This window comes from Chionomys nivalis, chromosome 1 (assembly GCF_950005125.1).
Source record: "Chionomys nivalis chromosome 1, mChiNiv1.1, whole genome shotgun sequence".
Lineage (NCBI taxonomy): Eukaryota > Metazoa > Chordata > Mammalia > Rodentia > Cricetidae > Chionomys > Chionomys nivalis.
Genome location: NC_080086.1, coordinates 41,626,719 through 41,653,712, shown reverse-complemented (window position 1 = coordinate 41,653,712; position 26,994 = coordinate 41,626,719). Strand labels below are relative to the sequence as shown.

At 43.7% G+C, this 26,994-nt stretch overlaps 2 protein-coding genes across 2 annotated transcripts in view; both read left to right on the top strand.

The window, feature by feature from the left end:
* The window catches only part of Arl8b (ADP ribosylation factor like GTPase 8B), a 60,336-nt gene extending 57,121 nt beyond the window's left edge, over positions 1-3,215 (top strand). The window contains exon 7 of the mRNA XM_057780258.1: positions 1,197-3,215. Within this exon, the coding sequence (XP_057636241.1) occupies positions 1,197-1,246 (50 nt within the window). The 3' untranslated portion in view covers positions 1,247-3,215. The remainder of the gene's footprint in view (positions 1-1,196) is intronic.
* A 5,622-nt stretch (positions 3,216-8,837) lies between these two features.
* Positions 8,838-26,994, top strand: part of Edem1 (ER degradation enhancing alpha-mannosidase like protein 1) — a 30,708-nt gene continuing 12,551 nt past the window's right edge. Inside the window, exons 1-6 of the mRNA XM_057784045.1 lie at positions 8,838-9,419; positions 17,251-17,323; positions 21,703-21,806; positions 23,004-23,175; positions 24,489-24,672; positions 26,577-26,751. Coding sequence (XP_057640028.1) covers positions 8,938-9,419; positions 17,251-17,323; positions 21,703-21,806; positions 23,004-23,175; positions 24,489-24,672; positions 26,577-26,751 — 1,190 coding nt within the window. The 5' untranslated portion in view covers positions 8,838-8,937. The remainder of the gene's footprint in view (positions 9,420-17,250; positions 17,324-21,702; positions 21,807-23,003; positions 23,176-24,488; positions 24,673-26,576; positions 26,752-26,994) is intronic.

The following is a 26,994-nucleotide window of genomic DNA, read 5'->3' as shown; positions in this document are numbered from 1 at the left end:
TTTGAGGCTAGCCAGGCCAGAGATCGTTTCTTCCCTACTCCTTGCAGTCACACATGAGATCCTGCCAGTCGTGCATCTTCCCGCTTCTCTATATACTGTGTTTGCTTCAGGTTTCCATTCTGTCCTGTCGTGTCAGTTGAATGGAGTCAATCTGCATATTGCAACCCTCCAAATTGTTCTGTTGTACTTGTTGGCTTGCTGAAATAAGCTAATATAGCTTCCCTATTTCAAAATTTCTAGTAATTTCCTATTGACTTGAGAATAAAGTCCTAACTTGTTAGCACCACTTTATTTACTGAGCACAACTCAAATACTTGCATTCCCTTAGACATTGTTTTAAAATTAATTTTTAGTATAGAAGCAATGGGTTTCATTATCATAGTTGCATGCACGAAAGTCATACTTTGTTCACATTCCTTCCTCTCTTTTGATCCCTTCCCTATTCCTGCTGGGCTTACTCTTCCCCAGATAGTTCCCTTATCTTTGCTTTTATGGTACTTATTTATTTATTTATTTATTTATTTATTTATTTATTTATTTATTTATTTGTGTGTGTGTGTGTGTGTGAGAGAGAGAGAGAGAGACAGAGACAGAGAGACAAGAGAATGTCCAGATGCCTTAATTTTGTCCTTTATGGCTGAATAAAACTCCCTCGAGACATTTTGGTTGTCATGGTGGGGCTGGCACATAGTTGTTAAGGCCATGGATGCTCTAAACCATTCTCTGAGGCACGGGATAGGTTCACCTCATGAAATGATTAGTCAGCTCCAGATGCAACAAGGACCAGGTTATAAAGCAGTGGCCTAGGTGTCAGAGTTTGTGGGAACCCTATTTTCCATGTGCCTGAGCCACATCTTAGCAGCCCCCCTTGTTCTGCAGTAGGGCATGCATTCTGAGTCTGCCAGTCTTTGCGTGACATCAAAGCACAGATAATTTTATCTTTATTATTATAGTTAGAAGTATCTTGAGGTCAGAGAGCCTTTCATACATATCTTTGCCTTCTTGGCAGTTTTGTTTAGATCCTGATTGTTACAAGTTCATGTTCAGTATCTGATAGTTTCTCACATTGCCCTCTTGAAGCCCTGGTGATGGAGTTCAGATACAGAAGAGATCTAGCACCTTGGACATTTTAAGTATTGTCTATGTGTTTAGTTTTGTAATGCTGATTTCTTAACTCTCACTTTCCCTGCCTTTAGATATCACACTTCAGTGGCTTATTCAACACTCAAAATCCCGAAGAAGCTGAGACATCCTCTGACGTCTTCCAGTCCTTCTTGGCTATAATCCTAGAACTACTGTCCGTTCCTCTGAAGTACTTCCCAGAACATGGTCCTTCCTAAACCCAAGAAATTGCCTTTCTCAGAGTTTCTTTCTCATGTGCACTGCTGAAGATGTCTATTCCTATTCTTCATAACAAATCGGCTGGAGTTGTCATGATAAAGTCAGCACACACTAAAAGGCCTCACACACTTGTCTCGTGTGGAGAGGCCCTCTTTCCTTTTTTAAAAAACACCCACATTTTGACCATCTTAAAGTAAGAAAATTGCATATTACCCTTCTGGTCTTTCTGGGCCGGATTTTTGTATTGGTTTTCAGTAAATGTCTACCTATTTCATTACAGAGTCCAGTATCTTATACTGGTACTGACTTGATGCAGCATGGATTTCCTAGTGCCACACACAGTATTTAGAAAAACTTCAAGCCTGACTCATGTGGGATATAAACATGTTTATCTCATCCCGCACATGCATGTGAAATGTAGAGTTACACTGTAGGAATTAATGGTCTACCAAGAGTTAGCAGAGGTACCAGGTCAGCACAGTGGGTTCCTTACACTGGAGACTTCCTACCTGGTAAATTTTAAACATTCTGCTTTGTCACCAGATCCATTTGGGGAGATGGGAAGAGTTACAACATGCTCTTTTGTATCTATCTAGATCATTAGTTTTCTTCCCCCTTTTAACACACTTTTTTAAAGGGATGGGAATTAAAGATTTTTTTCAAAAGCTTTCATGAATTTAGAGCATTCCAGCTCGTGTAATAAACCCGTTAAGCGTGTCTGAGTTTGTGTGAACACATGTCTGTTCTTTGTCTCCAGACATCCGCCCTGTGCTACTGCATGACACCCGTAACTCCTGACTCTTTATATCTAGTCATGAAGTTGACTTTCAGCACAAAGGATACTTAGAAACAAATTCTTATTTTTTTTTTTTTTTTTTTTTTTAACCAATGTGAGGCTTGGCACTCTTTTCACTGGTGCCATTAGACGTCTTGATTGTGACAACTCTAGACCTGCCTGCTTAATCTAATCATGCACAATGTCTACAGGTTGTTTAATGATTGGCCACGTAGAGAACTGAGGAACCAATGCTGTTTATTGTTTGCTTCTATCATACAGAACTGTACAAAAACTTATATTGAACATTTGTAGCTTAGCGATCTCCACTTACATAAAGGGACATATTAATACTGGTTCATTTGTAAGTTGTTACTCATGCTGATGTAGTGATAAAACCCTGTGGTTACACCTGCTTCTGTGTTGCCTCACACTGTGTGTGATTTGTCTCTTCTGTTAAGCAGCACTATGTCGGCAGTACATACTCACCTATGTTGAGCACTCCAAGTGTAGTCAACAGTAAGTTCTTTTAATGAATACCGTTTAATTTATAGACTGCCACGGCCTTAAAAATATTCTGTACAAATAACTGCACTGTGTTGCACAGACACTACTTGTTTTCTTCGTTCATATTTTTATTGAGTAGAATCTGGGCTTTACAGTTCTTGTTTTATTCATGGAAGCATGTTGCACTCTTCCCAGAGGATGGGATGGGTGGTTTGAAGGAAGGGATATTTAAACTTGCTCATGTAGCCCAACAATGGTCACTGTGAACCATTTCAAAGAATGTGGCGACTTGCTTGTGCCTAAGTGGAGGGATTGGAATCAGAATGTGTAACTAAGTGGTACTGCATAGGTTTTTGTTAATTGACCTATAGCTAAACCTTAAAATGTTTGTGTGTCTTTTCATTGCTTTCCAGCATTTCAGTACATCTAAAAGCTACTACCAACATTTTCCTGTGCATAACCTCTGCATGTGAAAACCTAACAGTTACTGAACTTTGTAAATACGTAAACTTTTTTATTTAGGTGTGGATGCATTTTTCGTCTGTTGACTGCTCTTCTCAGCTTTATTCAATAAACTTGCATTTTGAGGGTTGCATTGACAGTTTTACCTTAAAATGTGCATCCTGATGAAAGGTGCAGCTCTTGGGAATGGAGTGGAAAGAGAATTACTTGAAGGGCTCCACAGGCCACGTGCTGGAAAGAAGCTGTCGTCTCACTTGTCAAAGGATCGGTCGGGTTCGTGGGATGAACTAGGAATAAATTTTTACATTATCTGCATAATTGGTACTATGGTCCCCTCCCTTGTTGAAAGAGGATTCTATTAGTAATAAACAGTAGTGGCACTTGGTGGGTGAGCACTGAGGATCGAGCCTCATCAGTGCTAGGTAGGCACTCTGATACCACCAAGCCAATATCCTTTCTCTTCTACCCACAAATTTAGGACATTTCGGTGGTAGGCTAGTGAAGAATTTTATTATTCAGTTTATCTAAAAAACTTACATTGCCAGGGATTGAACCTAGGCTCTTGCGTATTCTAGGAAAGCCCTCAACCACAGAGCTACATCCCAGCTTTATATATATATATAAATTGAAGACCTAACTAAGAAAATGAAATTCCAAGACACATCTACAGAATGCAAATATTTTCATTCTCATGGGATGGCTCAATGGGTGAAACACTTGCCTCCTAAACTGGAACTGGGATCCCTAGCAGTAGATGTTAGGCCTTTGTGGTAGCCTAACTGTAGTCGTAGGACTGGAGAGGAGAAGAGTGTCCATGTGTCCCGCTAGACTAGTGGCAAAGTGAAATCTGGGTCTGTCTGAGAGACACTGCCTCAATATAGAAGGTAGAACACTCTGGGCTCCAAGTGTGCATATATATATATATATATATATATATATATATATATATATATATATACTCCCACACAATATACATATATAGGCATACAAGCCATACGTACACATGAAAAAATAAAAATGTTGATTTTTTTTCTATAAGCCCCATTTTTAGAGTAAGGTATTTGGCCCATGTTGCTAACATGTTATCTGAACTGTAAAATAATATTTTTTTTTTCTTTAAAATGAGAGTCATTGTAGAAATGGTTTTATTAAGTTAGGCTGTCATTACTGTATTACTAATTGGGTGCATGATTTGGCATATCTACCACAACATTTTACTATTTTGTGAAATTGATGTAACAAGGAATGCGAGTCTGGATGGGACTGGGGAAGACATTCAAAGTACACATTTAGCTTGGTTCAGAAATGGAGAGTTTATTATTTTAAAATGTTTTGTTTTGAGACAAGGTTTTGCTTTGCAAACCAGGCTGGACTCAAACTCACCATCCTCCTTCCTTAAATCTTGAGTGCTTCCTTAAATCTTGAATGATGGTATGTGGCTAAAATAACAGACTTCTGAAATTAGTCTTTTTGACTATGATATGTAAATTGGATGCTTTGGACGATGGCTGTTTTAGTGTGCTTTATTTTTGACTGAGAAAGTGATTTCCTTTGGCATCTACAGTTGAATCAGGTTGATTTGGTAATTACAGCCTCTCAGAAAGTCTAGAGGGTGGAAGCTTAAATGAGATACAGAAGGTACCAATCTGTAACATCCTGTTGGCCAAGTGCTTTACTCTGAAAATGTGTGACTAAGGGGAAACCATCATGTTTGTTGTCTTAAATATTTACATTTTATCAAAACTTGAATGTCTTTCCCCCAACAGTGCACACTTAAGTCAGGAGACTTGGGAAGAAAAATAGTTGTACAAATAGTCACCTAATAGATTCCTCTACGTTCTACAAGTGGGCAGCCCACAGCAGGTGTTTCCTGTTGGTAAATAACCACAGATTTTTGTTTAAAATTGAGCTATTAATAAAAGTGGTGTCCCTGTCATTGATGCTTCTTGGGTGTTCTTAGGGAAACAAGTTCCTGACATTCTAGACAATGCAGTGAGCAATATCAGAAGTCATCCATTACACCATTTCATTAATAATATCCCACTCTCAGGATAATTCTATTTTAGAACAAAATTACCATACTTAGGTAGTGTAGCTCTCCCAGTAGGAATCAGGTGGGAAGAAAGATACCCCAGCCTCATTTTGCTGAACCTCACAGTCATGTGTTGGTGATAGGAATGTGGGGAAGAGGTCTTGGTTTAATGTGCTGATGAAGCCTGATTATGCAAAGAATGTCAGAGTGGCCCTCACCCCCCCCCCCCCCCCCTGTTTTCTTTTTTTGGTCATTAACTGGTGGTATCCCTGCTGAGTTCCTGAAGTCCCAGCTTTCCAGTCCATTGAATGAGAATCTCTCTCTCTCTTTCAAGACAAGAGAAAAACTCACAGAGATCCACCTTGCAAGTGCTAGGATTAAAGGCCTGCACCACCACCAGGGTGTGTTTTTTTTTTTTTTTTTTTTTTTTTTTTTATGAGAATTTCTAACTCAACTTTTTACAGTGATTCCAGCAGGTTAGAGGTCTGGATAGTAGCTAGAGCAGACATACACAATCCCCACCTGCCTAGTGACCGTGTTAGTGTTTTATGTGCCCTGTACTTGAAAATAGAGACGTGTTTACTTCCTCCCCCCATTTTGTTTTAATGTAGTGAAGTGCTAGTCATCACAGTTTACAGAATGATGCAACCACTTGGATTTGACAGAAGTGCTGTTAAAAATACACAGACTTACATTTGGAAAGGCATTTATAGTTGCAGGTGTTTTTTATTCTGTATCCATTGAAGAAACACATGCCTACTAAGAATTTTGGACTAAGCTGTTTAGAACTAATGTATAATACCACTTCATAGCTGCTGTAGGCTCAGCAAGAATTTACTTCAGCTTTTGAGAAACCCAGAACACTTAGAAAATACTTCCTTTCAAACTACGGGAGGGGGAGGGAGTTGAACCTTTTCTTTTGACGTGGGACAGAGAATGGCAGTGGTATTGTCTCCTCCCTTTGTCATCTAAGTGCTTTTGGCTGTCATTCCATTCGCCACAGTTCACAGAAAGACTGAACATTGAGGTGATTTCTCTTTGTGGCAGGATAATAAAAAGCTGGGGATGAACCAGAGGAAGTTCACTACCTTTGTTCATTTTGGGGACAGTGGACTCACTATGATGCTCAGATTAATCTTAGTCTTTTGGTCTCAAAGGATTTTTCCTGCTGTAACATCCTGAGAAGGCCTTTAGGCATGTGCTGCTGTGCCCAGTTATCCCTCCTCCATCCCCATTACAATTTTTTTAAAATTAGCTTTTTTTTTCCCCTTGAGAATGTTTCACTATGTAGCCCCAACTTCCTGATATAAAGACCAGGCTGCCTGGAGGAACGCACAGGAATCTGCCTACCTCTGACTCTCAAGTACTGGAATTCAAAGTGTGAGGTTCCATAGCTGGCTGAATAAATTAGCCTTTTATAGATAAAGTCACTTGTTTTTACAAGACATTATCTTAGTCCCACCCACATAAGGGTAACCGCTGCCTGGTGACATACCAGTTTCTTATTCTTGCAAAATACAATCTCATTGACAGGGTCATCTGTGGATATAGTACTGTTTTAAGTGTTTTAATGTGAGTGTATTAGAGTTTCTGGTAGGTACTTATCTTAAAATGGGGATTTTTTTTTTCTTTTTGCAGCTGAGGAAACAGGTGCAGAAACTAGCTTAGTAAGGTTTCTCAGGCAAGATTCTGACTGGATTCTCAGCTGTCTCTTGGGAGCTGCACTGTTCTTAAAGTGAAAGAAACTGCTTTTTCAGACCATGATGCTCTTGTGAGAATGGATTTGGAAAAATCTGTCAAACTTTTTCCTGAATAATTGTTTTATTAGCTAGGTATGATGGTTCAAACTTATAATATCAGCATTTGGAAGCTGAGGGTGGAGGATCACAACTTGGAGTCACACTGGGGCTACAGTCAGATCCTGTCTCAGAAGTGTCCATCTCCTCCCACCCCATCTCCCACTCTGTCCCCCCCACACCAAGACAATGGGGTTTCTCTGTAGCTTTGGAGCCTGACCTGGGACTAGCACTTGTAGATCACGCTGGCCTCAAACTCAGAGATCCACTTGCCTCTGCCTCCCCAGTCTGGGATTAAAGGTGTGCACCCTGCCTGTCTCAGATTTTTTTTTTTTTTTTTTTTGGTTTTGTTTTTTGAAACAGGCTTCAGAATTGTTTTGAAGGATAGATTTTTCTGACTAGATACAGATGTTTCAGTTTCATCAGCTACATTCAGTCTGAGAAGTCCTAAAGGGCCAGTAACAGATAATTCCACTTTCGGGGGTTTCTGAAGATACAAGTGGAAATACGTGATAGTGTCCCAAAAACCTACTGGTACCTGTTGTCAGTTGTCCCATGAAAAGCATCTTCATATGCTGTTGGCTGGTTTTCTCTAGTTTTTAGATTGATTTTTTAAAATTAGGGCTTTTCTGTAATGTGAGAACAGGCTCTGTCAACAGTGTGGCTGACAGCTGACTAGACTGCAACATAAGTTTAAGCTAAAATTTGCACAAAGCATATCTTAATGTTCACATGCAGTTTGTCTCCAGGGAGGCAGACTAATAGACCAGGGTCAAGAGCTGTAGTTGGACTTCCGGAAGCCTCCCCAGGCACCCCCCTCCCGTTTTGGTTTACTGCTTGGGCCTTTTTCTCTCCCAAAATAAACTCTAACCTGAAGAACTTGACTGTTCGCTGGCTGCTGTGTTGTACCCTATCGCGCGTCGCAGGAGCTCCTTTGGAATAAGAACGTCACACACACAACTTACCCAAATCCTCTCCATTACTTCCTTGATTGTTGATGACATACATCACTGACTTGGTTGCTTCCCCTACTTTTTAAGTTTGATAGATATGCGGTGTAAACTTAGGGAAGGGAAATCTGATAGGTGCTCCAAGTTTTGAATCCTTACACGAAAGTCACAGCCCTCAAGAGATAAAATCTGTAACCTGCTTAATTATAGGAATTAGGAATTAAAGGGATTATATCCAAAATCTGTCCTACATTTCTGAGGTCGCCGCTGCCTTGCACTATGGGAGGATCTGGGAAGGATGTTTAAATAGTTCTGATGAAAATGATTTGGTGTTAGTCCCACCTCCGCCCTGAGGGATAGGGTGGGGTCTCGGAGTATTTTAGAAGTATCAAGGCTTTCCGATAAAACAAACAGGATGGGGTATTAAATAGCATAGTCTGAGCCAGGCATAGGAAGACCCACTCCCACCCAAGTTAAAATCCTTTCCTGGATATGCGCAGGTACCTCCTTTGCTTAATGGCCCAGGCCCTTAACTTTCTCACCCCTTCTACCCCAGACCTGGAGGGACTTTCTCCCTACCAACTTAAGATCAACAAACATTCCACCCCGGGGTATCATTTACCCGAAAAAGGGCGGGTCAGGGGCCGCGGCTGTGACCTCGCGTGGAACTCCTGTGTTGCGCTCCCATTGGTTGGAAGTTCTCTCCCCAAACGCTTGCGCGACCTAAACTCGCCACGCCAGCCCGACCTGAATCGGGTCCGCCCTGGGGGCGTGGTCCCGGCGGCGGGGCGGAGCCTTGTGGCCCCGGCGACCTATAGGGCGGGAGGGAGTCCCCGACCGCGCCCCTCGAGGCCGGGCCCGTGCGAGGCCAATCCCGGGCGTCCGGTGGGCGAACGTGGGGGCCTGGCGGGCCGGGCCGGGCCGCGGGGCGGGGGACAATGGGCCAGTTCCTGGTGCGTCACGAGGGAGTTCCTTAAAGGGGAAGTGAGCGGGATCCGGGTGGACGCGCGGGGCGGCGGTCGGCTAGAGACGCTCCCGGCGCTTCAAAATAATGCCCGCGGCGGTCGCTCGACAATGCAATGGCGAGCGCTCGTCCTGGGACTGGTGCTGCTACGCCTCGGCCTCCACGCGGTGCTCTGGCTGTTCTTCGGGCTGGGGCCCAGCATGGGCTTCTACCAGCGCTTTCCGCTCCCCTTCGGCTTCCAGCGTTTGAGGGACCCCGACGGCTCGGAGCCGGTGGGTCCGCCGGAAGGCCCGGCCTGGCTGCATCGGCCAAAGCGCGGGCCGGAGGGGCGGCTCGAGACCCCGCGGGAGCCGGGGCCGGGCATGTGCGGCCAGGCGCACTGGGGCTACGCTCTGGGCGGCCGTGGCTGCGGCCCGGACGAGTACGAGCGGCGCTACAGCAGCGCCTTCCCGCCGCAGTTGCGTGCCCAGATGCGCGACCTGGCACGGGGCATGTTCGTCTTCGGCTACGACAACTACATGGCGCACGCCTTTCCGCAGGACGAGCTCAACCCCATATACTGCCGCGGCCGGGGGCCGGACCGCGGGGACCCGTGAGTAGCCTGCCGGATGCACCGCGCGCCGCCTTCCGCCCCTCCGGGTCCCCGAAGGGATACCAGGGTCTTTAAGGCCCGCCGAAGTCCGAGGTTCCCTCTTGATTCTCCTGGACTCTCCAAACTTCAGGACAGCTGTCCCTGTCATTCTCTATTGCAGATGGGGAAACTGAGGGCTAGAGACCGGAAGGGACAGTCACAGTGGCAAGGCATGCCGCTGCTCCAGATGGACATACTATCTAAGTACTATAGGCTTCCTTTGGAAAACGCAGGTTCAGAACGAACCCTCCCCACTCCAGATCAGAACGCCACACCCAAGGCTTTTTAATATAAAGATTAAGGCACGGGTTCCGAGAAAGGGGCCGTCCTGTGAATTGGGCACAGGGGATGGGGTAGGGGGTTAGTATTTCTCCTTCCCAGGGGCCGCTGCCTAGGCTAGGAGAGCTAGTTGGGAGGGATGGGTATTGCCTGGCCCAGATTTGCGATCTGTATCCCCTAAGGATGGTTCCTTAGGCGCCGAATTGACTGACACTGTCATTGCTTGGTATCATCGTAAAAGCTAGTGGGGTGATGGTGCTGTCAAAAGGTCAGGCAGTCCTCCCAGCCTCCGAGTCATGGGAAGGTGAAGTTCCAGGGTTACTCTGGTGGACTTCAAAGTCCAAGAGAACGGAGCACCCAGCCAAGATCCTCCTCCCTAAAGGGTGTGCACTGCCACTGACCCAGTCAGGCCGGTTGGTGACTGTGGCGCTTCCCTCCCCTTAGATGGAAGTGGATTGGGGTTGTTCGTTGTTTAGGCACTACACATGGGCATCCTTGGACACCTGGCATGTGTATTTTCCTTCTGGTGGGAAGCAGTGGCGGATTCTTAGGTTCTAAAAGAGAAGCTAAGGGCTGTTGAGATGGCTCAGCCAGTAAAAACGCTTGACACTACTTGAGTTTGACCCTCTAGAACCTACTTGGAGGGAGGAGAAAGAGAACTGAGGAGACTCAAGGAGTTGTCCTCTGACCTCTACATGCCTCTGTGACTCACATGCACAGCTGTCCCCAAAACATTAACAAAAAACAAAAAACGTTTTTTAAAGGAAAGCTAACTCTAAAAGGGCATAGAAAGGGCAATGCAGGTGGGTTGGTAAGGTGCAGCCTAATAGCTGATAGATTGGTAATAGCAAGGGAACATCCCACACAGAGGCACTGGGCCTTGCACAGTTCTGTTGGGTTGATGAACTATTTGTCTGGCTTAGCCGGATCACCCCGTCCCTCTCTTTCCTTTTCTCCTTTGGGAGTGCAGGGAATTGAACCCATGGCTCTATGCAGCTCCTTCCAGTTGAGCTACATTGCAGCTCTTCTTTCGCAGAAATGTATTTTTTTCTCAGTTTCTTTGGGGAAAAACTATACATTTTTTTTGAAGTAACACTACTCCTTTTTAGGTTATAGGGAGTCAGTGAGTTGTCTCACTCATAAAGAGACGCAGGGGAGACTTCCTGTCTGTGGTTAGCTTGGCTTCAATTCCATCTTTGCGCCACTCCTCTCTTCCCCTTCAGCCCCCTTCCCCCTCTACTCCCTTCCCCGCCCCTCTCCTTTATCTTGTAAGAAAAAAAATTTCTTTACATCTAGGAGGGGGAACAGAAAAATCCTTCTAGTTATTTTCAGTACCTCTTTTCTGCCAGTTCCTGACCATATGGCAACATATTTCATTTATTTATTTATTTATTCATTTACTTACTTATTCTTACACAATTACAACTTAAGTATGTGCCTATTTTAGATTTTTTTTTTAATTTTACAAAGACGGTATTTTTATTTGTGTTCCAATAAGGTTGACAATAGCCATCTTGACACAAGAACCGGTTTGAAAAGCTATAGATGACCCCTGTTGGGTTCAGCCTCCCTAGAACATTTTGCAGTGCACTCCTGATACACTTCCAACAGAATCTTAAGCATGCCGTGTGTCCAGGTAGCAGAATTATGTTTCCCCTCCATTAGGCCTCATTGTCTCACTGTCTTTCTATGTCTTCTCCTTTGGACTAGGAGCTGCTGTACTGATGACGTGGGGCTTCCTCCGAAAGTGGCCCTTCCTTAACGCGCTTCCTTTTAACCTTCTTCTGTTCCTCTTTTTCTCTTCTGTCTGTTGGTCTGTCAGTTTGTCTGTCTTTCATGCTGAGGCTGGTTCCTAGCATAACCAGAACGATACAGTAAAAAGCTCTGGCTCCAACTGTCTTAATGAGCGAGGCTTGGTCAGTCATCCCCAAGGTGCCAATTAAAGAGACAATTACTGGCGCAGAGCAGAGCAAAGAGAATTAACATCCTGGGAAGTGGAACAAATAAAGGGGTCCAGCTGTCCCTGAGTTGGGCTTCAGGATCCTGCCAGGAGCCTTAGGTCAAGTAGAGGGAGAATTGGGGCAGAGGGTGTGAGGTATCTATGTGGTGCGGGTCACGCCATGGTTTTGGCCTTTACAGTATGAGCTCAGGTTCTTGTAAGGTGACCTGCTTAGAGTCCAGCCTCCCCATCGTAGATAATTGTTCTCATCGTGTCAAATCTAAGGTAACTACAGTTTAAGACAATGCCTTCAGTCTGAGAGCAATGAGAGAAGGTGTGAATCACTGTTTTTACAGGGCGCTCCTGGAGTGATTAACGTGCCCGTGCGTAGAGAAACACAGGATAAACCAAAGGAAAGGAGACATATGCAAGAGGAAGATGGGAATGGCAGGCTTTCGCCCTCTTTTTAGTCACTCTGTGGGCTCAAGTGAGAAGTCGGAGCTTCTGAGCAGACGCAGTTTCTGAATGCCTGTTGTACTAGGACCTTGTGTATGCTTGGCAAATCGTCTTCATTGAGCTACACGCCCAGCTCCTTTTTCACTTTCTATTTTGAGACAGCCTTTTTGAGTTGAACAGGCTGGCTTTCAGCTTGTCCTGCAGCTGAGGCAGGCCTTGAATTTGTGATCTTGATTCAGACTCCTGAGTAGCTGGAGTTACAGGCCCTGCCTTACCAGGTCCACCTTTAGTGGTTTTATTTTATTGTTTTGTAATGAGCTGTAGGCGCTTTCTGGAGCGTTTCGGAGTGGGGATGGGAGCTCTTCAGCAAAGTGAGGTGGCAGTGGTTGGTTGAAATTGTGGGTCCCAGTGCATCTTAGGGTGCGTAGGCCTTTTTGGAAGTCTATGTTAAGTGTGGTTTGCTTTGGTTCTGCAGTGGCAGCTTGTATAAATTGAAGTCAAGTCTCTGATTGGGATGATGGCCTTAGTAATGAACATTGGGGAAAGCTGTCTTCTGACTAACGGTTGGCAGCCTTTGTGTCTCTGAGCCCTGGGATTTTGTGTCCTTGAGTAGGGACCCCCACACTGGCCAATTCAAGGAATAGAAAGTGTAGGGTTCTTTGTTTGTTCGTTTATTTGTCTGTTTTTACTGGCTCTCACCTTGGTATAGTTTCTCTTATTGTTTGATACAGGAGAGTTTCAAGCCTGTGCTTTCTCATTCTGATCCTGAACAAGTAGGAAGTGCTTACATTTCCCAAATAAACTGTAATAAAGACGCTTACATTTTTTTTTTCTAATACTGAGACTTGAAACCAGGGCTCACATTTTCCAGATAAGTGATCTGCTACTAAGCTACACTCCTGGCCCCTTTAAAAATTAGACTTTGAGGGACTGGAGAGGTGGCTCAGTAGTGAAAAGTGCTCGCTACCCATTACAGAGGACTGAGTTTTTGAAAACCACCTGTAACTCTTGGGAGTTCCAGGTGATCTGGTCTACATGTAGACACATACACACATACACACACATACAAAGTAAGATTTTATTTTGAGGTCTGGGGATATATTGCAATGGTAGAGTACTTGCCTAGCATGTAGGAGGCCCTTAATTTAATATTTGTTCTATAAAAAGCAAAGTAGCAAAAAATTGCTTTGAGACAGAGTTTACCACACTGTACTCAACCTTAGGATTCTTCTGCCTCAGCCTGGAATTACTATAAAGTGTGCCATTACCATGCCCAGAAAATATCTTTCTGATTTCAAAATTCAAGTATGTTCATTATCATTTTCTAATATTACTTTAAAAAGAATGAACTTGATATTAGAATATTGCCTAAAACAGTACAAAAACAAAATGTGGGTTCTCTCTCTCCTCCTTTTCATGTAGCCCAGGTTGGCCTTCAGCTAAATAGGTAGTAGAGGCTAGCATCGACCCCTGATCCGTCTGCCTTCTGTCTCCCAGGTGCTGTGATTTCAGGCACAGGCCACAGTAGCTGGCTGTGTCATTTCTCGTTAGTCATCCTCTTGATGCTTATCTTGATAGACATGGGCCCTGTGTTAACATGAAGCAAACAAATCTTGAGCCCTACGAAAACAGCCAGTTCTGTGTAGCTCCTGACTGCTGTTGCGTTGTAGAATCCCAATTCAAACCTTTGAGGAAATTTAGATAGTTCTCTACTCCTGTGGACAGCAGCTATAAATTCAGGGTTTGGGCCTGTGACAGTGCTTGATTCTATTCCCCCCGAAACCATAAAACAAAAGGAAATCCCAATGAACAGATCCAGTATTGGTTCCTCACCTAGTTTGTTCCTAGGCACCCTAGCTTAAGATGGCCACTTCCTGGGCTGAGGAGATGACTCAGTGGGGTAGGAGTGTTTGCTGGGTAAGTAGGAAGACTTGGGGTTGAATCCCTAGCAAGCATGTAAAAAGCTGGATGTGGTCACTCCTGAGCCTGTAACCCAAACACTGTGGAGTGGAGACTGAGACGAGAGGAATTCCGGGACCTGCTGGCTGCCTGGTGAGTTCCAGGTTCTGTGAGAAACCCTGTCTAAGATGGGGAGACAGCAGGACAGGAGAAATCTTCCTCAGGCCTCTTACCATTCATGAGTGCCTGTGCCTTCACACACATGCAGATGTACACACACACACACACACACATGGCCTCTTTCACAATTCCTTTTTCAAAATTCTTCCAGAGTCAGGCACAAGTCTTGAGCTATGGAAGGTGATTCTTCTTGGCTTGCTTGTCTCGGGTTTGATCCCTTCTCTTTGAACCACCATTCCCCATTTTAACTGTGTTTGAGAACTGAGTCCCATCCCCTTTGCTTCCCTGTGGATTACTAAGTCCTTGAATGCGCAGGACTGTTTGTGGAATTTATCTCTGCCCACACAGAAAAGATAAGATTTCCAAACAGCTGTTGCAGGTTGAGTATATGCAGTGTGGTTTCTGGTTTTCTAAAATGTCTGTTTGATTTTTATTAGCTACATAAGCAAAGATTTTCTACCAGAGACTTTGATCTTCTACCAGAGACTGCGTTCTTCTTTGCTTTTGTTTAGAAGTAGTAAGAGCTGCAGAGTGTCGCAGGGGAATGATTGCCATGAACGGTCATGCATGTGTGATAAATTAGGAGGGAGTTGTGTTGTGATTGGATCAGCTGCTTACACGGACCACTTGTACTCTTGATTTTTGCCTTGTTCTGAAAGACTGACTTCCTCAAGTGCTGCTAGGTCAGACAGGGCTACAATAAGCATGTCCAAAGAACAGAGCTGTGTCATTATCTGCAAGCTGGAAAATGTCTTGCCTTAGGGCTAGGACCAGTTGTTTTATGGAATCTAATTTTTCCTTTGTTCTCTACCCTCTTTTCCCTACTTTGATAATTTGTATTATTAATTTTGTGGTTATTTTTTTTCTGAGCCATCATCTTGCTGTGTAAGCAAGGAACTCTAGTCCTGCCCCAGTCTCCCTTAAGTGCTGGGATTATTTGGTTGAAAAGAATTCAGACTGTTCTAGTGAACATTCTAGATCTTTAGGTTGGTTTCTGACTAGAGTAGAACTCTCACAGTTATTATAACTACATTAAAAGAGCCAACTCTGGTAAGAGTTACCAGTTGTTACTGACTCTTTGGCCAGTGTTACTGAGGATTTGTTGTTGTTTAGGGAGGGTCAGTGCTGAGGTTCAGACCCAGCATCTCAACCATGCAAGGCAAGCATTCTGCCGGTAGCTGTGTATCCAGCTCTTAAATAGTGGAACACTGTGTCCCTTTGATGTGTGCACTAAGAGAAAAAGCACAGTAAACACGGAAAGGTGCTGAAAATTACACGTGCCTTCGTGGCTTTGGGGCAGCTAGGGAGGTGGCACTTGCCATAGATCAGGATGATGTGGAGTTCTTGTTCAGTTCCTTCAGTTGGAACGCTAAATGATATGGCAGCCATTTTCTGGTGGGGTGGGGGTTTGGACCTCACTCTGTCTCTGAGCAGCATAGCCCTGTAGTTAAATATTTAAACCTAGCCAAGTGTTCCTGAGGACATTCCTGAATGTGAGGATGTCTGCTTTGACCCTCCTCCAACCCTTGGCAATTTCTGTGTGCTTGGCATTGCCTTTGAGAGACCTGTTTGAATCCATAGCTTTCATCCTGAGAGCATCTTTTCCATCATGTAAGTTTCCTCAGAGGATCACACAGAAGGTTTGTGGTTAGTGCAGTTTTACAGTGATGCTGTTGGTTGCTTTTGTTCCTATGTAACCCTCTTTGGGAACTTGTTACTTGTTTTTGGTTTTTTTCGAGACAGGGTTTCTCTGTAGCTCTGGAGCCTGCCCTGGCTCTTAGGCGGGCTTTGAACTCACAGAGATCTGCCTGCCTTCCCGAGTGCTGGGATTAAAGGCCTGTGCCACCACTGCTCTGCTGGGAACTTGTGGGTTTTTTGTTTGTTTGTGTGTTTTGTTGTTTTGCTGTAGATTCTTTGTCCTCTGTTAAATGCCCAACACACACAAAATAGAGTCTCTAGAAGGTTCAGATAAGATCAGATGTGGAAGCTGGCTATGCCTGCTTCTTCATGTAAGCCCCATTTCACTCTGAATGAAGTTCAAAAGGCATTTTCTTTTATTTTTATGTGTGTGTGTGTGTGTGTGTGTGTGTGTGTAGTGTGTGTCATGGTGCATATGTACAGGTGAAGGATAACTTGTGGGAGGCGATGTTCTCCTTCTGCCATGTGAGTCCTGGGGGTTGAACTTAGCTTCTGGGGGTTAGCATCTAGCACCTTTTCCTACTGACTCATCTTAGCAGCCCCCACAGGTCATTAGACAGCAGGCCAAGCCATCCAGAGTGCTGCTCTTAAAACTTCTTTCACAGGAAGGAGGAGGTGGCAGAGGGAGCCTTTAGGATGACGTAAGGGCAGGTGGCATGCAGAGAAGATGGAGGACCCCAGATGTGAGTGCACCCGTGGCTGGAAATGAAAGTAGGGCTCTCACTCTGACTCTGGTAGATGAGATCTAGAAGCAGTTGTCTCATTTCTTCTTTTACTATCATTTTCTTTTCCTTTCCAGCCTCTGCAGTTATTTTCTGGCCTTGTGGTAATGGGACAGGGGAGTCAGTGAAGTCTGTGACTGAATTTCTTCAGTCATGCCAGGCCATTGTCACTGTTTGTCTAGCCTTCCCAGATGTATTTGTTCTCATTGTGAGTCTTAGTTTGAGTAGTGAAGAAATACCAGTTCGTATGACAGGATCCCTCCTTCAGTCCCTAGTGCTTGTGAAATGAAGAGGGTTTTGAAGCTAGACAGGATTAAAGATCCTTGATGGTGATGGTGTGTCTCAGAGCACCGGCGAGCAAGTGACTTGCCTATCTCCCGACTTCCCCTTGAGTTCTCTCACTACCGCCTTATACCCGTGTAGTTCCTCAGCCTGTGGACACACAGACCCTGCTGCTCCTGAGACAGAAGGCCTGCTCCCCACTGCTGCCCACAGTCTGTTTCTGGATCATGAGCGTGGCCAGCAGTTTTAGTTTCTGATGGCTGTTTACTTTTTTGCCCCTCCCCTTTCACTTTAAATGTAAAGTACCTTTGTTTAATTTTAATTCTTTCTTTTCCAGTTCAAATCTGAACATCAATGATGTCCTGGGAAATTACTCCCTGACTCTTGTTGATGCCTTGGATACACTTGCAGTAAGTGTTCAACTTTTTCTTCTTAAAGATAATTAAGATAAAGTATTTATCTTATTGTATTTTCTCGTTTCCCCCAGGAATGGGAATTCCAGGAAATGCTATATTCAGAGGCTTTGATGAATGTTAGTTATTTTAATGACCTTCATGGGAAGGCAATTAGAAAACATACATACATGTATATATACATACATATGTATGTGTGTATGTATGTATATATATGTGTGTGTGTATATATGTGTATGTGTGTGTTTCTTTTTTTTATTGATTTAGCCATTGTGTCCTACCAGAGTCTGGAGAATCTTGTTACTACTTAGTCCCTGTAATCTGTTAGATTGCAGACTGTATTGGTTGCTTTTCACACCAGAGTCAAAAGCAAGTTAAGGGAAGGAGTTTATTTTGGTTTAGTGGACACCCTCCAGAAGGACATCCAGGTGGGAAAGGCATGACATGGCAGCAGGGTCAGGAAGCTGGATGTTCACATTTTCATCCACTTACGGTGAGACTCCTAAAGGTTCCATAAGGTCCCCAAACAGCTCCCACAGCTGGGCACCAAGTGTTCCAGTACATGAGCCTATTGGGGGTGGGGGGAGACGGGACTTCTCATTCAAACCACTACAAGGACCTTCTAGCCTTTTTGTCTTTCTCCCAGACTCGACTCTGTGCTGTTAACTGTCTAAGGCAGAGCTAATAAAAAAAAGGAAACTGTGCCATGGCATCTCAGCCCCTGCTCCTTTCCCTGTGCAAGACAAATTTATGGTCCTACTGAGTGCCTGCCTCTGTGTCCTTTGATACATGGAGCAGACCTAACCATATCATGAGCTGTGAAACTTGTCCATAACCTGAAACCTCTGAGTCAGAACCTCTGGTTGTTCTCTGGAACTGAGTGGGCTATGTCCCCTTTTAGGGTCTCCATCCTACCACACACATCAATCTCTCCTAATGGCTCTCGGACCTTAGCGTCACGGCTGTGGCCATGAGGCTCTCTTCCCCTTCTCTTCTCTTCTGAAGGCTAATTTGTGTGAGTTCCCTATTACAAATCCACCCTTCTTCTTCTTAGCTTATAGCACAATACTTGAGGAGTAAAAACCAGAAGATTCCAGGGTCAGAAGGTACCCCCAAATGCTTCTAGCTACTGGCTTCCAAGGAATGTCTGTGCCCGGTGCCTGCCTGTGCATGAGGCCCTCTCTGTGGATACCCTTGTTGTTTATTGCTTCCTTGTTTTGGCTACTGTTCACTCTGTATGTGTCTTGCCAACTTGCATACTGCCTTTACTCTCTCATTCCTTGGCAGACCCATTGACCGTGGGGAGCTGGAGGCCTTTCAGCATAAACACAAGAAAGGTGATAGGCCACACTGTACATGCTGTCAGGCTGTGTCTGTGTGCTTCATGGCCTACCACCATAGAGTATGGCTTCCAAGGGACGTTTCTAGTGATTCACAATCTCCTTAAGAGAGTAATTTTACAAACTCTTCCTGTTTTCCTTGTCCCAGACAATCTTTACTATTAGAAAGCTGTTGAATCTGTCGAGTACTATATTTAATAATGTATTTGGTTCCTTTAAACATCCCTAGGAAATGTTTAAAGCTGTCAGTTAGGAGTTGGAATTGGGTAAGGGAGCAAAGTTTACACCGTGATTGTCTCGTGGTTTGCTAGTAGTGAAACTGCAGGATTTGGAAAGAGGTGGAGATAATGTTCTGTACCTTCATTGTGCAGACTGCAGAAACAGGACGGGGCCCTGGTTCTAGCAGGGCTACTGGGTTTCCTTCTAGGCTCTAGTTGCAGGGCACTTCCAGTCTCCCAGTATTTCCTTCTAAAGTGATTGCTGCTCCATTAGGTCATCCACCGTCACGTCTCAGAATGTGCCCAGACAAGTAAGTGCAGCGTAATTAGCGCTAACCAGTGAAGCTGCTGGACGCTGACTCAGGCCGGGGTGTGGAAGCAGGGTTAGGAGGTGCAGGTACAGCTTGAGAAAGCACACCCTCTTCACCCTCCAGTTAGTTCCCAGGATGTCTTCGCCCCTGCTTGCTGAGTACAGAAATGCCGTCATTATTATTTGCTGCACTCTCCTCTCCTCCTCACCCGACAGTAATTAGTACATAGTAGGACTCCAGATTGTTTGTTATGTGACTGCTTACTAATTCAGTTTTGTCCAACATGTATTCTAAGGGTATGCCCCTTGGCATAGTATTGTTCTCAGACATACCAGAGAACTTCTGACTGTTGGAGAGCCACAGCACACAGCAGCATTTTATTTAAAATTATCTAGTTGAAAAGTTTTAAAAACATTTATTGTGTGTGTGTATGTGTGTGTGCATATGTCATTGCAGGTGGGGCATGTGGGTGGAGCAGGAGACAGTTTGCTCCTACTGTTTGGGTTCCAGGGATTGAACTCAAGGTCTACTTTTTAGCAAGTACTCTTATCTCCTGATCCACCTTACTGGCCGGCCCTATTTATTTAATTTTTGAGACAGGGTCTTAAAAAATAAGGTTTAGAGCCGGGCGGTGGTGGCGCGCGCCTTTAATCCCAGCACTCGGGAGGCAGAGGCAGGCGGATCTCTGGGAGTTCGAGGCCAGCCTGGTCTACAAGAGCTAGTTCCAGGACAGGCACCAAAGCTACAGAGAAACCCTGTCTCGAAAAACAAAAAAAACAAAAAAACAACAAAAAAAAAGGTTTAGGCTGGCCTTAAGCTTGTAGTAGTATTGCCTCTTGCCTCAGCAAGTGATGTGATTGCAGGCATGTATGTATGTATGTATTATTATTATTATATATTGGATGGACTTGGAGATTGATCCTGGGATTTCCCGTACGGGAGGCTTATGCTTTTCCCCTGAGCTATATCCCTTGCCATTTGTTTTGTTTTGGTCTTTAAGTCAGAGGCTCCAATCGGTGACCTTCATGTCTCAGTCTGTAGAGTCTTGAAATTACAGGGGTGAACTGTGTATCAGCATTTTCAAAATTCTGAGAGGCCCCTCCTCCGTGCAGTCAACCTTCTCCAGGCCTGGGTGATTCTGCACCCTGGTTTCTTTGTGCTCACTGGCTATGGAATGTGACAGTATACGGGGTGTAACTGTAGTGCCAGGATGTCATCACCTTTCCCAGCTTCATCTGAGATTATATCAACGCTGCATCTGCACCAGAAACTGTTGTTGGTGAACACCTGTGAGGAAACAGACCCATTTCTGTGGTTTTCCATTGTAGACGGTCTTGACTTGGTAGCGCTGGCTCGTTTCTGAGGAGTTCTCTTGTTAGCATTTTCAGCAGATGTTTGCTGATGTGCTGTGCAAGCCCTCGGGGAACACAGTCCCCTGATCATTGCTTGTGACCTGAACAAGATTGCATGCTCCTTTAAGAAGGAAGAACTGTAAATAGAAAGCCTGCTTCTGCTTCTGATTTGAGAAACACACAGCAGACCAGTACACTAAGAAATAAGGCACACCCCAATAATGAGTGAAGAATCATTTCTCCTTGATTTAGTTATCTAGTTATTGGTGGATGTTTGTGTCCTTATGAAAAATGGTTATACAATTTGAGTGAAATAAAATCTTTTCCATATAGGTTAACGTATATCATTTTATGACAGATTTGCCCCTTTTGAAGGGACTTGCATGCTATGGCATTGTTTCTACACACCTCAGATAGGAACTTTAATTGTTACATTGGACATAGAGCTGATAATTGGTATGTTTTGTTTTTAGTTTTTAAACATTTATTTTTCTGCACAAGTATGTACCTGTTTGTGTGTGAGGGTAAGCATGTGCCACAACATTCGTGTGGAGATCGGGGACAAACTGCCTGGCTTTTTACAGGGGTTCAGGGGTCATCACTCAGACTTGCACGGCAGGTGCTTTGACCCACTGAGCCATTTTCCAAGACTCCACTTGGTTTTAAATGTTGCTTGTTTCCTGCTGTATTGTTAGTCCTATTTCTCAAAACCTTTACACATATGGACAGCAATAAGTCAGTTAGTTTTCCAGCTATCTTGGATTTGAAAAGCAGAGATATCTTGAAAAACAGAACTAGGATCATATTTTTGTTAGCTAATTTTCTGATTTATCTTCTCCTGCTCCTCAACTGTTTAGAAACTGTTCTGTCTTGTAAATAAAGGTCAGCTCAGCCCTTGGGGGAGAAGGGACCGGAAGGACATGGCCACAGCCAGGACAGTTCTGTTCCTTCACACCGTTTTGCCACTTGGAGACAGGATCCTTGCGTGAGTGGTAGGAGGCAGGCTCGCTGTCTGTCACTGCCACCTCCCTTTTGTGTGTGTTCTCCTCCACTGTGGCAAAGCCATAGGCAGTGCAGACGCAGGCACAGTGGCCGATGAGCCGCTTCGGCGTCATTTCAAGCCGCTTGTAATGGTGTGTGTTCCTCTGTTTAAAGATAATGGGAAATTCATCCGAGTTCCAGAAAGCAGTCAAGTTAGTGATCAACACCGTTTCATTTGACAAAGATTCCACGGTTCAAGTCTTTGAAGCTACAATAAGGTAAAGTAGCATATGTCTTTTTATGAAGTGGGGGTAAGGGACTTAATTCCCCTAAGGATATTTCAGCTCGAGTCCATGTGGGCAATATGGATTCCACGTAAATTATTCATGTTCATTTAGTATTTATGAAAACTTGTACTTTTGATACTTTTGAATAGCATCTCATTTTGGACTACACAGAAACACACATTTTAGCAAGTCTATAAGAGAGTTGTCCCTCAAATGCAATTTCAACGATTCCATTCATATCTTTTCTTGTTTTCTTGTTTACTGCCTTAGGAATCCTCTTCCATGTTTTTAAATGGAGTTTTGCGTCTCTCCACCCACAAAAACCACTGCTTGCTCTTTTGATGTTTTTTCTCTTGTATGGTTCTCATTTGTCACCCACTCTTTGCTAAATAATGGTGGAATCATGGCCTATACCCAGTTTTGTGCCCAGATTTCTTTAGTATGAAAAGTTGACTCTTTTCCTGTTTAAATATTTTGAAAATTGTATTGCTATACAACAGTCCAGATCTGGATCTGAATTCTGAAATTGAAGTTATGAAATGGTTTGTCCTAAAATAAGAAAAAAATAAACATTTGTTTGAAAAATGTTGCAGTCCTTTTTCGACAATTGAGATGGGACACACTTAGCTATCTACAAGGCCATAAATCTGAGAGGGTAGCCTTCTACTTTCCAGCATCTCATTTTATCATTTCCTTCTCCATGCTGTCTCACTAGACACTGGGCAGTTCCTCAATCACCAGGCAGTCAGACCTGCAGAAGTTCCATGGTTCTGTTGTGTCTTGTTCTCTTTCTCATATGGCTAATGTTTCTTTACCAAGCAAAATAAATCAGTAGGAATTTATTGATGCTCATAGGAAATATGTCCTTTGAGAACAACAGTGGGCGCTTTCTGTTTAGCATAGTTCCTTAATGAATGTCCTAAGAGTAAGATGACCAAATTTGTTAATGTTTTAGGTGGCATTCATTCTCAGTCGTCTCAAATGGATAATACCCATTTTGCTGTCAGCAATGCAGTGAACTGAGAATCAGTCCCTTAGGGCCCAAAGGGATAGTAGGAAGCTACTGAACCAGGTTCTTCTGCACCAGGCAGTTTGGAGCCTAAGAAGAAGTAGAGACATCTTTCATCTTTGGATCCTGTGCACTTGTAACATTATGCTTTTATTATAATTTTTTCTTCCTGCTGTCAGGGTTCTGGGAAGCCTCCTTTCTGCTCACAGAATAATAACTGACTCCAGACAGCCCTTTGGTGACATGAAAATTGAGGATTATGATAACGAATTATTGTACATGGCCCATGACCTGGCCGTGAGGCTCCTACCAGCTTTTGAAAACACCAAGACAGGGATCCCCTATCCTCGGGTAAGTGACTGGTTTGTTCGCTGTTTTGCTGTTTTTGAGACATGGTATTGTGCCACGTAGCTAAGGCTGGCCTTGAACTTGTGATTTTCTGGCATCAACCTCCCAAATGATAACATTCCAAGTGTGAGTTACCATACACATAATTTCATAGTTTTTCTGAATTTTCACAATTCACAATTTTCCTGAATTCAAACTTTCATAAAACGGATGGGGCCTGGCTATGAGAAGAGAGTGATGTCCTTGGTCCTAAACATAATGTCAGTTGTTAAAACTTCAGCATTTCCTGAGTGCCTTCTGTGTTCCAGGACCCTCACATGTGTGCAGGAATTCAGTGAATGCTCATTTGAATGCTTCACATGCCTGCAAGTGAAGCCTGCAGGACCAGCCAATTAGATGATGATTTAGATATAAGATCTGGAGTGAGATTATGTATTTGTGACATCTGATTTAGCAAGCCAAATGACTCTTCTGGGAATTGTGTCAGCCTTTGCGGTAATCCGGAGAAATGCCAGACCACAGCACCTCCTTGATGAAATTGGCTGTCAGGCTGTAGCTGAACCTCTGCTTCCCTCCCAGTCTAGCAGAGTAGGAGTGAGTCTTTAGAAACTAGGCTAGAATCCATTTACAGCTTGTGTTTGTCTCTGACCCTGTAGGAGTTACTTTTCTGTTGCTGTGCTAAAATGCTGAGACCTAAAGTCACTTTTAACAGAAGAATTTGTTTTAGCTTATGGCCCGTGAGGGAGAGTCCAAGAATGCCAGGGAAGGCATGGAGCAGCAGGAAGCTGGCTGGCCACATCTTATACAGAAAGCAGAGAAAGTGAACAGGAACCCTAAAAGCTCACCCCAGTGACGTACTTCCTCCTGCGTGGCTTAAAGGTTAAGATTCCATAGCCTTAGCAAACAGCCTGAGCACCCAGTGTTCAAACACATGCGCCTGTGTGGGGCACCAGAGACCCCAGAGCCTGGTGATTCTGTAGTCTGGAAGGGCACTTGGCAGAAAGTGGTAAATTAAGGAATGAGGGTAGAACTCTATGTTCTTACTGTTTACTGGTGTCTTTCATCTTGAGTGTCACATGACAGACAAGTGGTGAGCCGAGTTGTCTGGCCCATTAGCTGAGTGTCATATCTCGATGGGACTTTTCAACACTAAATTCTTAAGCTTTGCTGTAAAACTTTTTTTTTTTTTTGAAGTGAGATCTTGCTTATGAGCTGAGGCTCTGTAGTCAGACTGGCCTCCACATGACCCTTCTGCCTTGGCTTCCGACTGTTGGGGTACAATTGCTCAACCCAACTTTTGATTCTTCCTATCCCAGGTGAATCTGAAGACGGGTGTTCCCCCTGACAGCAATAATGAAACCTGCACAGCGGGTGCTGGTTCTCTCCTGGTGGAATTTGGTATTCTGAGCCGACTGCTGGGGGATTCCACTTTTGAGTGGGTTGCCAGACGAGCTGTGAAAGCCCTCTGGAACCTTCGGAGTAACAACACAGGATTGCTAGGTAGGGTTCACCACATGCCATCCGTTGGTCTGTGTAACCTTTGATCCCTTTTCCCTCTTCCTCTGTACTCTGCTCTTTCCTTCATCTTCCTAGTACACATGTACCTGGAAATTAATAACTCCAGCATCAGCCGTTGGTGCTGCATGGGTCCGGTTTCTTCACATGACCTTTTGCTTAGTGTAAAGTTTTGGGGTTTGATGGAAGATTAATAATGGTTCAACTGTTTTCAGCTGTTAGAGCTCTTGGTTCAGATCCCTTGGTATAGTCCATTGGAAATTATTGTTAATAGAAATGCCATAAAAAGAACAGTCTCAGAGGCAAACTTTATTGCTTCAATATAAGGTTCTAAAAATACAGGAACTTAGCATTTCCAATAGAGAGACTTTCTTCTTTAAAAAAAGGGGTGGAATCTGGGTGAAAGCCTAGTTGAAACGTATTAGATTTTCCCACCCTTGAGGATATTGAATCAAAATATTTAAAAATTATTATGGAAAGGTTTAGGCTTTAGTAATAGACATAATAACGAATAATATTCCTTTTTTTAAAGAGCTTTTTTTTTTAAAGATTTATTTATTATGTATACAACATTCTGCCTTCATGTATGTCCGCACGCCAGAGGAGGACGCCAGATCTCATTACAGATGGTTGTGAGCCACCATGTGGTTGCTAGGAATTGAACTCAGGACCTCTGGAAGAACAGTCAGTGCTCTTAACCACTGAGCCATCTCTCCAGCCCCACGAATAATATTCTTTATGTACTTATCATGACATTTGTCTTTAGTAACTATCCGTATTTTGCTAACTCATAGTGTTGTTTTAAAATAGGTTTTTAACATCATAAAATTGCCTTACTGGGACATAATATCTTTTTGACATCTGAAAATAAGTTGGTTGTTTTGGAACTATATTGGATCATTTATTAAAAAAAAAAATTAAGTAAATTTTGTCTTCTGAGGTTTATGTGCAAACTTTATACATTGAATAGCAACAGTAGAAATAAAGTCACCCAGGCTGGAAGTGGTGATGCACACCTGTAAATACAGCACTCTGGAGGCTCAGGCAGCAGTTACGGTGAGTTTGAGGTCAGCCTGGTCTGTATAGTGAGACCTTGTCTCAAACACGGATGGCCACTTAGCTTTCCATGGGCCCTGTTAGTCCCCACGTGTCACTTCTGTGACTTTGCAGTTATAACACAGAACTAAGAGAAACAAAGTTTTTATGCTGTGTACGTTTGGTAGATCATTCTGATGTTTCCAGATTGTTGCCTTACTTTCATAGTTACCAGTTTTCAAAACTATATTTTGTTTGCTTGCTTTTTTTTTTTTTTCTCTTTTTGATAAAACTTTTGCTGTGTAGCACCTACTGGCTTCCACTTTCTGTGCAGCCCAAGATGACCTCAAACTCCTCATCCTTTACATTCTGCACTTCCATACCTGGCTGGTTTTTCTGGTGTTAGAACTCAGGTCCTTGAATGTATTAGGCAACTGCTCCACCACTGATACATATTCCCAGCTCTGACCTTTTGTTTTTATAAGTGTTACTTTCGGGACAAATTCCAAGGAATGAGAGTATGGGGTAAAAGGCTGTGAATGCTCTTTTGGGTTCTAAAATACAGTACCATTCTAGGAATGCAAAATGTCACGCCTATTTTTTTCCCATTAAATGTTTATTCCCATTTTTTATCTGTGACTGAATATTACATGTGTGCATACATGCACATACGCCTGAGTACTATAGAATGATCTCTCTGTTTTCCAAGTTACTGATAGGACTAATCAAAAAATTTAGATTCAGCTGTCCATTCCTCTTACCTGCCTGGGATAAGGCTGCTGAGAAACAGTGGGATAGGAGGAGAACCTGCCGTTGAGACCTGAAGAGCCTTGTTTGTTTGTTTGTTTCCACAGGCAATGTTGTGAACATCCAGACAGGCCACTGGGTTGGCAAGCAGAGTGGCCTGGGTGCCGGGCTGGATTCATTCTATGAATACCTCTTGAAGTCTTACATCCTTTTTGGAGAAAAGGAAGACCTGGAGATGTTTAATGCTGCATATCAGAGCATCCAGAGCCACCTGCGAAGAGGGTGTGTGTCCCTGATGGCACGTCTATTGTTCTATGTGTTCAATTCCTGCCCAGCTCTGTTTTATTTATTTGTTTTATTTTTACTGTGTATTTTATTGTTTTTGGAGAGGGGTATGTGTGCCGTGGCACACACATGGAGGCCTGAGGAATGACTTGCAGGAGTTGGTTCTCTACCATGGTAGCCCAGGAATGGAATCTGGCTGTTCAGGCTCAATGACAAACATCTTTGTTGTAATAAGAGCGG